This window comes from Heterocephalus glaber, unplaced genomic scaffold (genome assembly GCF_053883595.1).
Source record: "Heterocephalus glaber isolate CG9 unplaced genomic scaffold, H.glaber_assembly_v1.0 deba00000937, whole genome shotgun sequence".
Classification (NCBI taxonomy): Eukaryota; Metazoa; Chordata; class Mammalia; order Rodentia; family Bathyergidae; genus Heterocephalus; species Heterocephalus glaber.
Genome location: NW_028258173.1, coordinates 12414186 through 12429039, shown reverse-complemented (window position 1 = coordinate 12429039; position 14854 = coordinate 12414186). Strand labels below are relative to the sequence as shown.

Sequence of the window (14854 nt, the reverse complement as noted above, 5' to 3'; positions counted from 1 at the left end):
ACACTGGGTGGTGCTATTTCCTAGAGTCAGTGATCAGGCAAGGAGTGCAGGGACAATTTTCAGTGGGAAGCACTTGGCCACTGCAGGCTCAGAGGGTATCATCAGACCAGGAACCTGCACATGGCTGGTTAGCAAGATTAAGAGGCAAGTCTAGTAGAAGCAGGTGATGGAGACAACAGGACAGAAAGCCTACAGAATGACAGCTAGATAGAGGAGGAAATTCAAGAAAAAAAGCCTCAGGTCAGGACGTCCAGGACTCCCATGGGTTGCTTCTGGTATTGTAGATGTTCTTGAGGAGATTGTTGGGCAGGGTGAATCTGCCAAAGGGGTGATCTCCCGATTATGAAATCAGTCACAGCCCAGTGTAGCCTGACAAACTGAGCTGGATTCCCAAGTAAATCAGTCTTAGTGTGTAACCAAGTGCCTTAAACTCTTCTGTGTTCACTTTTCTTCCCTGATTCATATATGCTTTTACATTGAATATATGCTTTCTGAACAAAAAGTAAAGCATAGTCTTGTTATGATAAATTTCATAGTTTACTTCTAACTGTAAAGATGCTGATTTTTCTTCTGCCATGCTAATGTTAAAATCAGAAGAAAACCTTTTGTTTCACCACAACAAAGGAAAACTGTTGATTACAAACAACTCACAATGGCAAAGGAAGTGGACCTGAAATTGAACAGTTGTAATAAACAGTACACATTTCTCAATCTGACTTGCACATTTATATTCCAAGAGTAAAAGATGCAGGGATATATCTTCCATTTCAAAAATATCAGTCTGAGACTGAGAGGCAGAAACAATAAAAACATTTCTCTAAATATTAACAGTAAATACTCTCACAGAGTAAATACATACAAAATCCTGCAAATTGCCATGTAATAAAATCATACACTGTATAATTACATTAGCAAAGGCATTCACATTCAGAGTCACACATCAAATACAGCCAAATCTTTCAGTTTCTTATGACCTATCTAGCAAATTTCCAGTTAACTGGCACATTTCCTCATTTAAAAAAATCTCATGGTCACAATTTTTTAAAAGATACTTATTTGCAGAGTCCTTTTTGTCTGTGCAGTTTATCAGTTGATATTCAGAAATATTAAATTAAGTTTTAATAAATTTCCCCACAGATATTTGATATTTAGTATATGAAACATATTTATAATTGTATAATACAAATACAAAAATTAAGATAAACTTACTTTTGGGGTTTCTGAAGAAAGTGACCTATAAACTCAGTTCATTCTTGGGTCTTGTTTTTTCCAAGAAAATGGTTCACATTTCTTACTGGTCTATACATCTTTCTTATACTTGAACTCTGTCTGCTCTGAAAGCTCCCAATCAGACTGCTTTTTAGAGAGAGCACAGTTGCAATTTTCTTGGCTTGCTGAACATCGAATTCACGTGATCACTCTTGAACAAATTCCTTTTATTGACTTTCAGCCAGTTTCTGCAGCAGAGACCAACAAGCTGTATTTGGTTGGCTGGTTGTTTCAGGATTCTAAAGAGCTCTATTGCTGAGAGAATCCAGTATTTGTAATTTTTCTATGCCCCAGGAGAAATTAGCATACTTCAAAATATAAGATACTAACATTAAACAGTAAAAACTAAAAAGACTAGAGAAAAGGCTTTTATCTCTACCCAGGAGTCCTGGATCTCCTGGCTGATGTGTCTAGTTAAATAATCTAATCATTTTGAACCTCATTCCTTCACCTCATTTTTGTACAGTATTTACTTCTATGAGAGTTTCTCAACCTGAACACAATTGATATCCTGAGCTATATAATTCGTTGGTGTGTTAGAGGGTGGAGGAGGCAGTGACAGAGGAGAAAAGAAGAAAAAGATTAGAGGAAATGCGAAAGCCAAGGAAATGACACACCAGAGTGCTGAGTAGAACACTGGGTCATCAAGTCGGATGTTGAAACACCAGCAATGATGTCAGGAATTATGATGAAGACACTGTGATTTTTTGCCTATGTATTGAGTCCCCAGGAATACTGATTCCACAGGATAACAAGGAATGTGGATAATATACACATATATACAGTTTTGTTGCATTTGGCAAGCATGAGAAATATTTTTTTCTGACAATGCCCAACTTAACAAGTGAAGGAATAAAGAACTGCAGGTTCTGGTTGGGTAGTTTAGGATGGGTGTGGTGGAAAGTCAGAGTCGGAAGATAAAATGTGGCTAAAGAGTATATAGTCTAAGTGATAAAGACAATGAAGTTGGCTAGTTAGAAGGCAGAACATACTATGGCTAGATTTTGAGATTATAAGTTCTCTTTTGATAATGTAAATGAATGACATGAAGAATTGCCAGGAAAAAATTTAAAAATAGTGAGAAAATAATCAATTAGTGAGTAAGCTGAGCTACTCAAAGCGACAGAATAACTTAAGTTTAGTTGAAGATGAAGAATGAAAAGGGCAATAACAAATCTGGATTATCTGATACAAACATTTTTACCTCAATTTTCCACTTTTTCAGTTTTATTTATTTTTTCAATTTTTAATTTTATATTTTATAATCATTGCATTTCTTTTTTTAAAATTTCTTTCTTTTTGTTTTTGTTTTTCTAGACAGGATCTTGCTGTGTGGTTCAGGTGGTCTTGAACTCACTGTGTAGCCCAGGGTGGTCTCCTGCTTCAGCTTCCCCAGTGCTGGGATCACAGGCATGCACCACTATGCCCAGTGGGTACAGTCCTGTTTTTATTTTCATGGACAGTCTTTTTCACCCTTTCCAGTTCACTTCCCAAATTCAGCACCATTAGTCACTGGGCCTCATCTTAAATAAGTGCTCAACGCAAAAGGTCATAAACAAAGCAATGTGGTTCACAAAGGGCATGGAGCTATGTAGATAAGAATGAAAATCCAAATAAGCCAACCATAGCAAAGACTTTGGTCTTGATCAAACAAATTAAAATTTAATATACATTTTTTCATTAAGTTTATTGGTACATTTAAGGTATACAATACAGTTAATGTGAAATAGGAAGAAAAGGTCTAAAGGAGTAGGGGAAGTGGGAGGGATAGGGGAAAGGAAAGAAGGGAAAAGAGAAAATATGAGAAATAGAATATACATTTATTAATGTATATTCATTATGTAAGTCATTATCCAGCCTACAATTAGATCTTATATTTCATTTTACATAGCTCAGAGTATTAAAAAAATTAATTTCCATTGTCACTGTACTTTCTGAAGCTAAATTTGCAAATATTAGTCATGACCTGAGATACACCTATATTTTTGTAAACAAGTAATGTTATCTGTCACATTCTAACTTGTGAAATAAGCAAATAATGATAAGATCTCTGAGGTCCTTTACTATTCAGAATCCTGAGATAGTTGCTAATGGATGAGCTAAGTGTATCCTCAAGTTCCAGGTAAGGAAGATTCAGTGCAGAGTAAGAATTTCTTTCCTTTTAAGCTGATAACATTAACCTCAACATGAACCTTTTCTATCAAGATTCTCAAGACATGGCTTTTCCTTCTGTAACTGGTGGAATACCACCCCTACAAAGTAGGATTTCACTTTATTTCTGGTAGTTGTTGCTACATTTACTTTTGGAGATTTCACTATAGACCTCAGTTAATTGAGTACTTTATTTTCCCTCACAGAAATAATTTACAGACTATTGTGCAACCGAGGCCTCTGCTCTCTTAAAAATATTCAGAGATGTGAACTTCAAACAAAGGTTATTGCAATGTTTACATATACTTCTTGATTATTGATCATTTTTATCGCTAATTTACTAGATTTGTTCCATAAGAACAGTTTTTGTACTGTGGTCCAGAAACCAAAAGTCCTATAAAAAGGAGATTCATGGCCATGAACTCTTCATTTTTTACTTTACCTCAATGCAATAAAATTATCAAGTGGTTGATGTAATAAACAGGTCAACATAGTACAATTTTGAAAATGTCTTCAGATATCCTGGGTTGTCACACTCATGTGGGAATGGGACTGGCATCCAGTGGGTAGAGACCAAGGATGCCACTAAATGTTCTACAGTACACAAACTTTCATCACCACCCAAAAAAGAATTTTGCAGGACAAAATGTTAGTTGTGACACTGTTGAGAAATTTGCATCTCATATAAAATAGATAAATGAAGTATCACTAAAATTATCTATTCATAGTCATTGCAATGTTTCATTTATTAAGCCCACAGGATAAATTATGTTTGCCTTTTACTTCAAATGCTCCAAACATTTACTCAGTACAACAAAAGTCTAGATCTACTGTATAATACAAATCAGAGTGGACCCATCTGAACACATTGTGTCTTGGCTTAAATTGTGTTACCTCTGGCTAGCTTGGGTTCTTGCTTTTAGTAATAATGAAAATTAAAACTAAAGCATAAATCTACAAGGGTGAAAAGTTTTGATTGGAAAGTTAGAGGGACTCTAACTTAGGTAGCTGGAAGGGGCATACTGATACAGGGCTTCAGACAGGCCTACCCACAATGTAAGGTAGCCAGATTTCAAGGATTGGTTTGTGGGCTGGGGTCCCATTGAGTGCTATTACATTCTGGTGTCATAGTTCTGAAATCCTTTTGACTGAGGGGTGGTCTCATTTTCAGATGATGACAACTTCAGGACAATGGCTACAAACTTCATGGCAGGACTAAATGTCCTGGTAATCCTCCGACCTGGTGTCCTCAGTCTTAAACAAGGTGAGAATATGTAAACTCAGGGCTTATCAACCTTGTTTTGCCAAATTTTAGACAGACACCCCCCAAATGATTAACATACCTATATGCAGAACTAGAAAGAGACTTGACTCCAGATTAACAGTAACAAAGGATACAAAATGAAACCCAGAACTCGTTTTGCTTTTAGTTACCTATTGGTTATGTGTAGATCCAAATGAAGAGTCATGATTCATAAAAACAACAACAACAAAAAAAAACCAAACAGCTTTTAAATACCTAGCTGTTCCAGGAGAATCATGCTTTTAATGAAGAGCAAAAAAGGGGTTAGGATGCTGCCTGTTTCCATTTTTCTTATGGTGGTCTCCAATTATGTCATGACTGCATCGCTTGTACCCAAAGAGGTATTTTGTCCCTCAGTAAGTGTTTTATTTCAAGATAGCAATTTTAATGCAAGATTTTAACTCTCTTGCTTTGAAATTTCCACAGATATAATTTAATAAATCAAAACAAGAGAAAATTTATATGAGTGCCAGTAATAGATAAATTACTATCTCTTGGTTAGACAATTTGGAGATGGTTATAGTGCAAACAGGAAGTAAAGAAAGTATAAACAAGCAGAGTCAACACAGATAAACAAGTAGGAAAATAATGGTGGCACTGCACAATAGGATCTTTGAAAATGGGAACAACAGAAATGAGATGGGGCCAAATATTACAAGCATACATACTGATTTGTCAACCTGAATAAGAAATGCCCTACCAGATTGGATCAGCATAGTTCTGGATATGAAATTGCCATGGATAGAACTCAATAATGGCATATAACTCCAATAAAGGGATTTACTGAAGACAGAAGTCCCACCCCGGGTAGGGTTGTCTCCTGAATGGAATAGAAGGGACATGAAGGAGGAAGGCTGGCTTCTGTTTCTTTGGAGGAGCTCCAGCCTACAGCTTCACCTTGGACATTGTTTCTTGGCTTCCAGCGCAGACCTTTCAGCCTCCTGACATGGACTTGTACAGGACTCTGCAGTGAGCTCCAGGCCTTTGACCTTCTCCTGGATCCTTCATAGCTCCATCGTTCAGACAGCCCTTCTGCACTCTTCCACACCTGACTCTGGGAGCAGCCATTATAAGCCTACCTTGTAAATCCTCATATTTATATATCTTGCATAAGATTTGTTTCTCTAGTGAGCACCGACTGGTACACAAGGGTTAAGGGAGTAAATGAAGACAGAGACGTCAAACTTTCATCCCACTGCAGTCACCCATCAGATTTCTGAGGCTCAAGTGAAAAGTCAATGTTTTCAGCAAAAGCAGCCTTTAGATCCCCAAGAAATAATCTAGGCAACTGTTATCAAAACCTAGACTTCAGAGGTGTTTGAGAAACTATAATGTATTACCCTGCTGTGTGATCTTTACAATTAGTGATATTTAAGTCTAGTAAGAGCAAGTGGAACTAGAGGATTTATTTACTTTTTTTTCTTCTGTAATGATTCACGTGTTCTGTTAAACATTTTGCTTCTGTGATTTTATCATGGTCCCATGACAGGTTTGTTGAGAAAAGCACAAGGGTAGAGAAGTAACATATCATGCTAGAAGTGGTAATGCTTCATGGTGTCCAGGGGTTTGTTTTGCTCTCCTATCCTTCAGCCCCAGCATGGTGGTCCCTAAGTGTCTTAGTGGGAATGGTCACCCTCGTAGGGTTCTGTTCCACTAGAGGACTGGGGACAGCTCAAAGGTCTCTGGCAATTGCACCCTGCATGAGAAACACTTCTTCCAGGTTTTTCATCTCACCTTTTTCTTGGTATCAACTACTACATTAGTCGTTGTAATGCTATTTATTATAAAAACAACAGCAAATACTCAATAATCTCAGTAGCTTCATAATACCAAGTAGTTAGTCACGGTTCCGTTTTTCTCCTTCTGTCTGTTGTCTGTCAAATACTATAGGACACTCACATTCCTCCTCCCGTGCCTCCCCCATCTTCAAACATAGACACCAAGCCTCAAGTTTTCCTCTTACCTTGAACTTGCATGACTTCCCCTGCTGCCACTATCTAAAGAAACCATTTCCATCTTTAAGGGACCAGGAGACTAAATCACATAATCTAATCTCTCCATGCCCACCCAGATAACCTTCCGTGTTAATGTGAATTGTGTCACACATTACAACAGACACAATGGGGCAATATCACATCATATCCACCGGGTCTAGAGATTAGTAAACCATTTTAGAAATTCTGCTTCCCAAATAAAAAATATAAACAAAAATAATTATCTCGATGTTATTACGAGGCTTGCATACAATAGTCAATATAGACACAAAATTTAGCATATAATGTATTCTTAGTCTTCTTATAAATGAAATTAACATTGCCATTATCTTATTATGCTTCCAAAACTGTCAAATTTCTGAAGTTCTGTGGCCTAAATCTAAGGTTTTAATTTCTTTTATAGGACTGATAGATACAAATATTTTTCTTAAAAGATTCTCACTCAAATTGTTAGCATTTTTGCTTTGTTTTTTTAGCCTGAGAAATATGCCCACAGGATATTAAAGTGATGTGCTACACACTTCTTTGCCAGCTGTCATAATATAGCATTATATACACTTTGTCATTTTAAAAAAGTGCTTCACTAAAATGCTTCCTGATCTAACAGAATTTTCATGGTACAATTGAATTAAGTCTTAGAAAGTTGTGATTTATTTAGGGGGAAAGACTTTTAATACAGTATTTGCACTATTTGGCTTATTGCAAGGAACATTTATTCTAGTACCAAGGTAAGTAAAGTGAACTGTAGTTTTCAACAAGTGGTAAGTCCCCCTTTTGAAATAAGAAAGCTGGGGCCCTTTGCTCAAGCTCTCCTGTGAGTGGAGTGATGCCAGTGTGGTTTTCATGAACTAGAAAGATTCAAGAAACACTAGAATAAAAGTACAGGTTTTCCATATAACTGCCTTTGAATGTTCAGATAGCTAGAAACAGTAATAGTGGTAATAAAACAGAAATGGTACTACATTAAATGTACAATTTATTGTATTGATTTCAAGGTGTTACATGGTCAGGTGTAACACATTTTAAGGTATTACATGGTTAGGCTTAGGGTTAGTGGTATAGGTCATACTATATATAGGTATGGTAAATTAAGACCAATGAAATAATGAAGTTTTAGTCTGTAACAGAAAAGTACAACCTTTCATCTCATATATATATATATATGGAAGGTTTCAAGTTTGCACGTAACAATACATCATAATATGTCCCATTAACTTGGAACATTCAAATTTATATTGCAAACATGTATCTTAACAGATTTCAAATTCCTTTCATAGTCACAATAGAAAAAACAATATTCTACAAGCTAAAATCTGAAAATGATTTAAAAAAAGAATCAGAGAACTAAGAACTGCTTAAAAAAATGAAAATTACAAAAAGCAAAATCTGTGCCATTAGGTAATCTCTTTCCCTTAATGTCAGTATTATGTCTGATTGTACACTTAACAAAAAAGATAAGAAAATATTCAATATTTTAAGTTCATGGAAAGAAAAGTAAGTGGTCTTTGTATCATCCTCAGACACATAAACAAATATATCATGAATGCTGGTTTAAATAACCCTATAAAATGGGATGTGGCTGGGTGGCATGGTCTAATCTCAGGCTTCAGTGCCCTAACTTTATCCACCAGCCCCACTATATTATTGAAAAAAATTAGCACATGAGTTTCAAAAGTAATTTGTGCCATATCTGAGATAAGGCCTAGTAGTGCCATAGAACATTGTCGTAAAAAGTGTCATGAGCTTTAAGAGAAGCAGAGCATGAAGCTTTAGGGCTCCTCCTGTGGGAGGAGCTTCCACTTCACAGAGGGATCCAGTTCCTCTTCAAAGTCATACAGTTCCTGCTCTTTGGAGAGCTCCAGGAAAAGCTGTAATGGAAGAAAAAACATAAAGGAGAGGGATGTCAGGCTGCCTTCTATGGCATCAACCATGTGCACAAGGTAGCCTTTGTGGGCACTTGGATTTCATGGGTGACAGAAGATCACTGAGATGGACCCACCTGCTCCAGGGTGGACTGCGAGAGGCTGTACTCCTCCAGGTCAAAGCTCTGTTTAACTGCACAAGGATGAATATACATTAGGTGCTTATATATTTTTTATTTGGAGAATTTTACTTTGTCAAGGTCAAAACATTGACCTTAAATATAAAATATCTGATCACAAATATTTTTGTACTAAATATGGGAATCCAAATGCACTATAAATAGTTCAGTAGGATGGAAATACTGTCCCACTTTCTTAGAGTTTTGATGGAAGCACCAGAAGATTGGAAAACTCTATTAGAAGCTGCAGAGCTTTCAAGGAGGTGCAGCTAAGGGATGGTTTCCTCTGAGCTGGAAAACTACCATGTTTATCTCTTTCCCAGCCCTCATTCTTCTCCAGAGGCTGCCTTGAAATATGTCTTCTAGTAGATTCTACCAATGGAAAGCTTAGCAGAAGGGACACGAGACAAGGGGGGCTCATGGCATTTATTCTTTCACTCCCTGCCTGACACCAAGTGTATCCCTCGATGGACAGTCACTATTTGTGTCAAGGTGGCAAATTCTGCATGATTCCACTCCCAGGTTCCAATCACCATTTCTGTGTTTTGTACCTTTACCTAAGGCAATGACAGTCTTGCTGTTTCTAGCCTTGAGATATTGCACAGTTACTGCACTCTTACACAGGAGACCCTGGCGTCACACTACAGCTCTGATGATCAACTTTTGCTCCTTATTATCTCTTCTCCCTTCCCCTTTCACTGCACCCTGGAGAGACACAGAATATCAGCTTATCAGTCAAGAAGAGAAAAGAGTAAAAAGAGAGACAGCTGACCATGCCATCTTTCCAGCTGCAGATCTCCAAAGTAGGGCAAGTCTGAGCTGGGAGAGGCATGTAACACTCAAGTTTTGCTGGAGTTTGTATGACTCAAATGTGATCTGATGTAGAAGAAGGATCTATGCAGCCAGAAAAAGAAAGTGCCACAAGATGTGCACTTTGCTTGCACAGTACCGGGCCTAGTCAACTCCATAAAGTCCATATTGCTGCTGAGAATGTAATGATGTCTAATAACAGTTTGAGAAAAAAGCTCTAGTTCATGTTTCCGCATTTTGTACATTGTGTCATATTCATGTAACTAGAGTAAGAAATTATGGTTAAAAGTTTTTTCCCCAAAATAAAAAGCTCAGTTTTAATAAATTAAGCAGAACAGAAGCAATTGGGAATAGGAGAGAACATTTTTGAAAGCAGAAATATTAGGGCCTTTTAAAGAAATGTTCAATTGTATTCTAGGGAGGCAGTTTTTCTCCATCTCTCTGCTGCTAATTCATTACAAAACACATGAGAAACCACTGTGGAAATCCTTCGCGCTGGAATGATGCAAAACTGGCCATGAAGGAAAAATGATCAGTATGAAAAACTAACCCTTCCAAGGAGAAGCCTCTCCTTAGGAATTGGGAAGCCTGTGGTCTGCATGGTTTTGCAGATAGGTAAGAAGTCAGAAAGTACAGCTCAAGAGCTCCAGGGAAAATATGTGACTCACTGGGGTTAGTACCCGGACACTGATACGACAGGCAGAAGCTACGCTGAGTGAGATCAATGCAATCTGTGAAAAGCAAATGCAGTGCCTAAAAAGAGCCACAGATTAGCTCACTCAAACAGAGAGGAACCATCTCACCAGTGTCAAATGCTACCCAAGAAGACCTCAAAACAAAAAACAAATTTCTGTTTTTCTGTTTGTTTACGTTTTGGGACACTCCAGCCTTGAATGTCAGTGGTCTCTTTCCTCCAGAGCTTTGTTGGGCCAGGGCAACCTCAGCTCCAATAACAGTTCAGTCAGATCATTCTTTCTTGTGGGGACTGACTGTGCAGTGTGGAGTGTCTAACATCAAGCCTGGCCTCCGTTCACTCGAAGACTGCTGCACCCTGTCTCCCTACCTCTAGGACTAATTATCCCCACACTTGGTCAAATCACCCCTTTTCACAAACCATTGCCTTGGAAGTCTTAGTAATTTATTTATGGTAAAAAAATTACAATTCTAGGTTTATGTGTTTTTTAATTCTGGTTTGCGTTTCTTCTATTTCTCAAAGTCTGATCTCTAAACAATCACTTACCGATCTCTAATTTGGAGAAAGTCTGTGATAAAGGTTGTACATCTTCAACAGGCAACTTGTAGACCATCAGAGAGGAGTACCTGAAAAGTGAATAATGAGGCTGAGCTCCAGATTCCAAGGTCACAACCTCCATTGGTGCATGTCTTAAACAGAGAATAATCTTGAGAATAATCTCTTGAAACATACATGTATGTATGGTCTTGGAGACAACCATAGAGGTATAAATGCTCTTTGATCAACTAGAGGTCAATCTACTAAGAGGAGAATTGGGAGACAGGGGAAGAAATCAATAGCATGAAGCCTTAAGAATGAAGCAAACAGGACTACTTTTCCATGGCCTTAACATGAAGATAAAACCATTTAAGTAAATATTACTTAACCTATTAACCTACCTGAGCCTTAACTGGTATTACCGAAGATAATAAAAATTCTAGGAGTTACAATCCACTGAGCTTTGACTGATGCTGCTTCTGTGGTATGGGCTTTGTACAGGGAATCTCCTTTAATAGGGGATGGTTTTGCTGTCTAGAAAGGGCCACTGAGAAGATGGAAGCACATGCACACACTAGGACCTGGCCTGTTGCAGCGCTCCCATGAATGCTCATTCCCTTACAAGATAATGCTCAGTCCCTAAATCAGTAGTTTGCTATCTCATTCTTCTCCTGTAGTAGCCTTTAGAATGAGACCTTTCTCTAGTTATTAGAGTACTGACAATTAAAAAACAAAAAACAAAAGAATAAGAGGAAAAAGGTCTTCTTCCTCATCACTGTAACTGAAAATCAACCAAAGACCAAGATTGGGCAACACGTGTGTTTACCTTTCCTGCCTAGCAGCCTGGGGGAAGAGCCTCAGGATCTCTTCATGGAGGGGCTCCACCTGCGTGAGGGTCCTCACCTTCATCTCCAGCAGGTAGTCTTTGCCAAATTTACTCTTTAGGTGTTGGATGGAACCGATACACCTGGAGGTCAGAAGTGGCAGTCAAGAAGGTAAGGGAGCATACTCTGACCAGTGCCGTCCAGCCTCTGGAGGCCAAGGCCACAGCACCCCCAGAGCCAGAAGCAGCATCTCCAGCTTCTCACAGAGGAGGTGTGCTGTGACCTGTGGGTCCAGGGTCGGTCTGCAGAGCCCTCACCTCAGCCTCCCGGACACCATGATGGCTATGCGATCACAAACAGCCTCGGCCTCCGCCATGTAATGGGTCGTCAGGAGGGCGCCCCTCTCCGCGTGTCTAAAGGTGGCCCTGATTGCCTGCCTAGAATTAGGTTAAAGGAAAATAAATAAAAGTACTGTCCAAGGTAGGGTAGAAATTTTTAAAAAGAAATTTCCCTTTTCACACATATGCAACAGTTAATGAATTCAGAGTAGACTCAAACCAGGATGATGGTAGGGATAAGAAGCAGAGAAATAACCAAATTATTGGTTATAATTTGGCAACTGGTTTGGGCTGAACATACAATATGGTATTGGGTAAAAGTTATTTAGCAACTTTCTGAGTTTGAACAGTGTTTCTGAGAAGGCAGATGGAAGACAGAAAGTGGAACTTACTAAAATGTGTGATAATCACAACAAGTACTAAAAGGTACAAAATGGCAGAAATTTCCTAAAATAATTAAAGAATATATTGAGGATTTGGAATGTTTCCTTTACTCTCCATATGAGTTTTATGTTAGGTGATGTTGCAGAAAGAGTTAAAGTTTAGTAACTGATTGATTTGACTATGCCCCATGCATACCCAGAAGACTTATGAAGAAAATAAAATTCTTAGAATGGATATTTAGTTGAAAGAGTATATCTTTTTCTCCTCAATAAAAACTGATCGTAGGGCTATTTTTTCCTTAATGTTGCTTTTTTTCATAGTGGATGAGTGACTTATCCTTTTTCAGTAAATAATGATTTTGAAGGCATTTACTAAAGGAGCCATTAATACACATAGGGGCTACACATGTATTTCCTCACCACATCTGCTGCTGGCCCTCGGGGTCCATCCCAGTGGATGGCTCATCCAGAAGCACCACTGATGGGTTTCCCAGGATGCTCAGCACAAAGCACAGCTGGAACAAGAGGGACAGCCTGTCAGCGCCAGGCTGTGGGTGAATAGAGCCACACCAAGCCCTTGTATACCTTTCTCTTTATTCCCTCTGACAAGGTCTTCACAGGTGTCTTCAGCTGGTCCTGCAGCTTGAGGGCTTCCACCAACCTGAAGGAAACAGAGTGAATCAAACTTCATTACCCAGGAGCAATGAGGATTGGATGTAGGAGAACAAGCAAATCAAAACATTATAGTGGAGAAAAGTAAAGAGTCACCAGGATGGTCACTAACTGTGAAACCATTGAGGATATGCTACGGTTTAGATGTAGTTTGCCCCCTAAAGGGTCACGCATTGGGAGATTGGCAATGTGGTGACCGTAGGAGTTGGTGTGGACCTTTAAAAGATGGAGCCTAGTAGAGAGTCCTGAGGTTGTCTAGGTCACTGGGGTGTGCCTTGAGGAGGAGTTGGGGGATCTCCCTCTGTCTCTGGGTTCCTGTCTGATCATGTGATCTCTCCCACTCACACACACTCCTGCTATGACCCATCATGGCTGGGTCCTCATCAGAGGTTGAAACAATGAGGCTGCCCAATCTTGGATTTTCACTTTCTAAACCATGGACTAAGTCTCTTTTCTTTGAGAGTCATTAGCTTTAGGTATTTCATCATAGTAAGACAAAACTGAATAATGTAGATATTTTATGACTCTTTCTTGGATGTCATGCTCATACTTTCAATGGCTTCTTCCCATATTAAGAATAATCAGTAACCATTTTTCCTCTAGGCTTAGAGTTAGAGAAAATGATATTGATCTGGGTACTAGATGATCAAGACTTTTCCCACAAGCAAGGGATCATTTATTAGAAACTCGTATCTTTAATTTTGTGTTCTTGAGTTTTGTTTGCAACACCATTAACATCACATCCCCCCAAGATAAAATGCATGTGGTTCGCTCACGTACTGTGTAATGGTGACCGTGGCATCCCTTTTCTTCAGCCCTTTCACAGCAGCATATACTTCCAGGTGTTCCCTCACTGTCAGGTTGGGCCACAGCACATTCTCCTGAGGACAGTACCCCAAGAACTCCTGGGTGTCCCCTTCACTGCTCCTTTTCAAAATCACCTAAACAAAAGAAGTTCATTTTCTAGTTCTGTTCAGAATTGTGTGTGTATGTGCATGTGAGTGTATACTTCAGGGAGTTCCCTTCATGTACATACATGGGTGCTAAGGGTATAAAAGTAAATAAATACAAAATTTTAAAAGTTACTAAATATAGCTCTGGGAAAATTACAAACCACAATAATTTAAAAGGCAATATTTCATATTGTTATATTCTTCCATTATAGTTCACACCTACTACCAGTTTCATTAGTAAGGTTGAATTCCAGGTGGCTTATTTGGTGGTTCATCACCTGACTTTATTCACTGATCTGAAAATTCAAAAGAATAGATACTTGTTAAGGATTCTGCTTCCCCAGTCATAAATAGTTATAAGTATAGGATCTGACTAACAATAAGGCAGTGGTTCTCAGTCAGGGACAATCTTCCTCCCAGAGTACATTTAGTAATATCCGTGGATATATTTGGTATCACAACTTGTGTTTATATCTGTGGTGGGAAGGGTGCTACCCGCACCTGGTGGGTAGAGGTCAGGAATGCTGCTAAACATCCTACTACACACAAAAATTATCCAGCCCATTTTAAGGTTGAGAAATTCTGAACTAAATAATATATGAAAAGCCTTTACCATGATGGTACAAAGGAACCCAGTTAATTTATGCCAACATTCGTTATTTTTATGAGCCAGGCTCTGTGCTATCCAATAACTTAAATAGATAATATATACTCCATGCTTGCCATATGCCAGAATCTAAGCATTTTATATATTTTGAATTACATTGTCTTTACAGAAACCCTACATATGTTATGCGTTAACTTCATCATTACTGTTTTACATAGGAGAAAATGCACACACATGTGGATTAAGAAATTTTAAGAAGAGAATATGATGACTGCAGC

At 38.4% G+C, this 14854-nt stretch overlaps 2 protein-coding genes across 3 annotated transcripts in view; both read right to left on the bottom strand.

Moving 5' to 3' along the window:
- Abca8 (ATP binding cassette subfamily A member 8) overlaps nt 1-1378 on the bottom strand; it is a 65229-nt gene extending 63851 nt beyond the window's left edge. For both annotated transcript variants that reach the window (XM_013067620.3, XM_013067621.3), the window contains exon 1: nt 1210-1378. The gene's annotated coding sequence lies outside the window, so the exon portion shown is untranslated. The remainder of the gene's footprint in view (nt 1-1209) is intronic.
- A 6298-nt stretch (nt 1379-7676) lies between these two features.
- Nucleotides 7677-14854, bottom strand: part of Abca9 (ATP binding cassette subfamily A member 9) — a 79494-nt gene continuing 72316 nt past the window's right edge. Inside the window, 8 exon segments of the mRNA XM_004870288.3 lie at nt 7677-8585; nt 8717-8772; nt 10809-10888; nt 11626-11766; nt 11941-12060; nt 12765-12859; nt 12930-13005; nt 13797-13957. Coding sequence (XP_004870345.3) covers nt 8487-8585; nt 8717-8772; nt 10809-10888; nt 11626-11766; nt 11941-12060; nt 12765-12859; nt 12930-13005; nt 13797-13957 — 828 coding nt within the window. The 3' untranslated portion in view covers nt 7677-8486.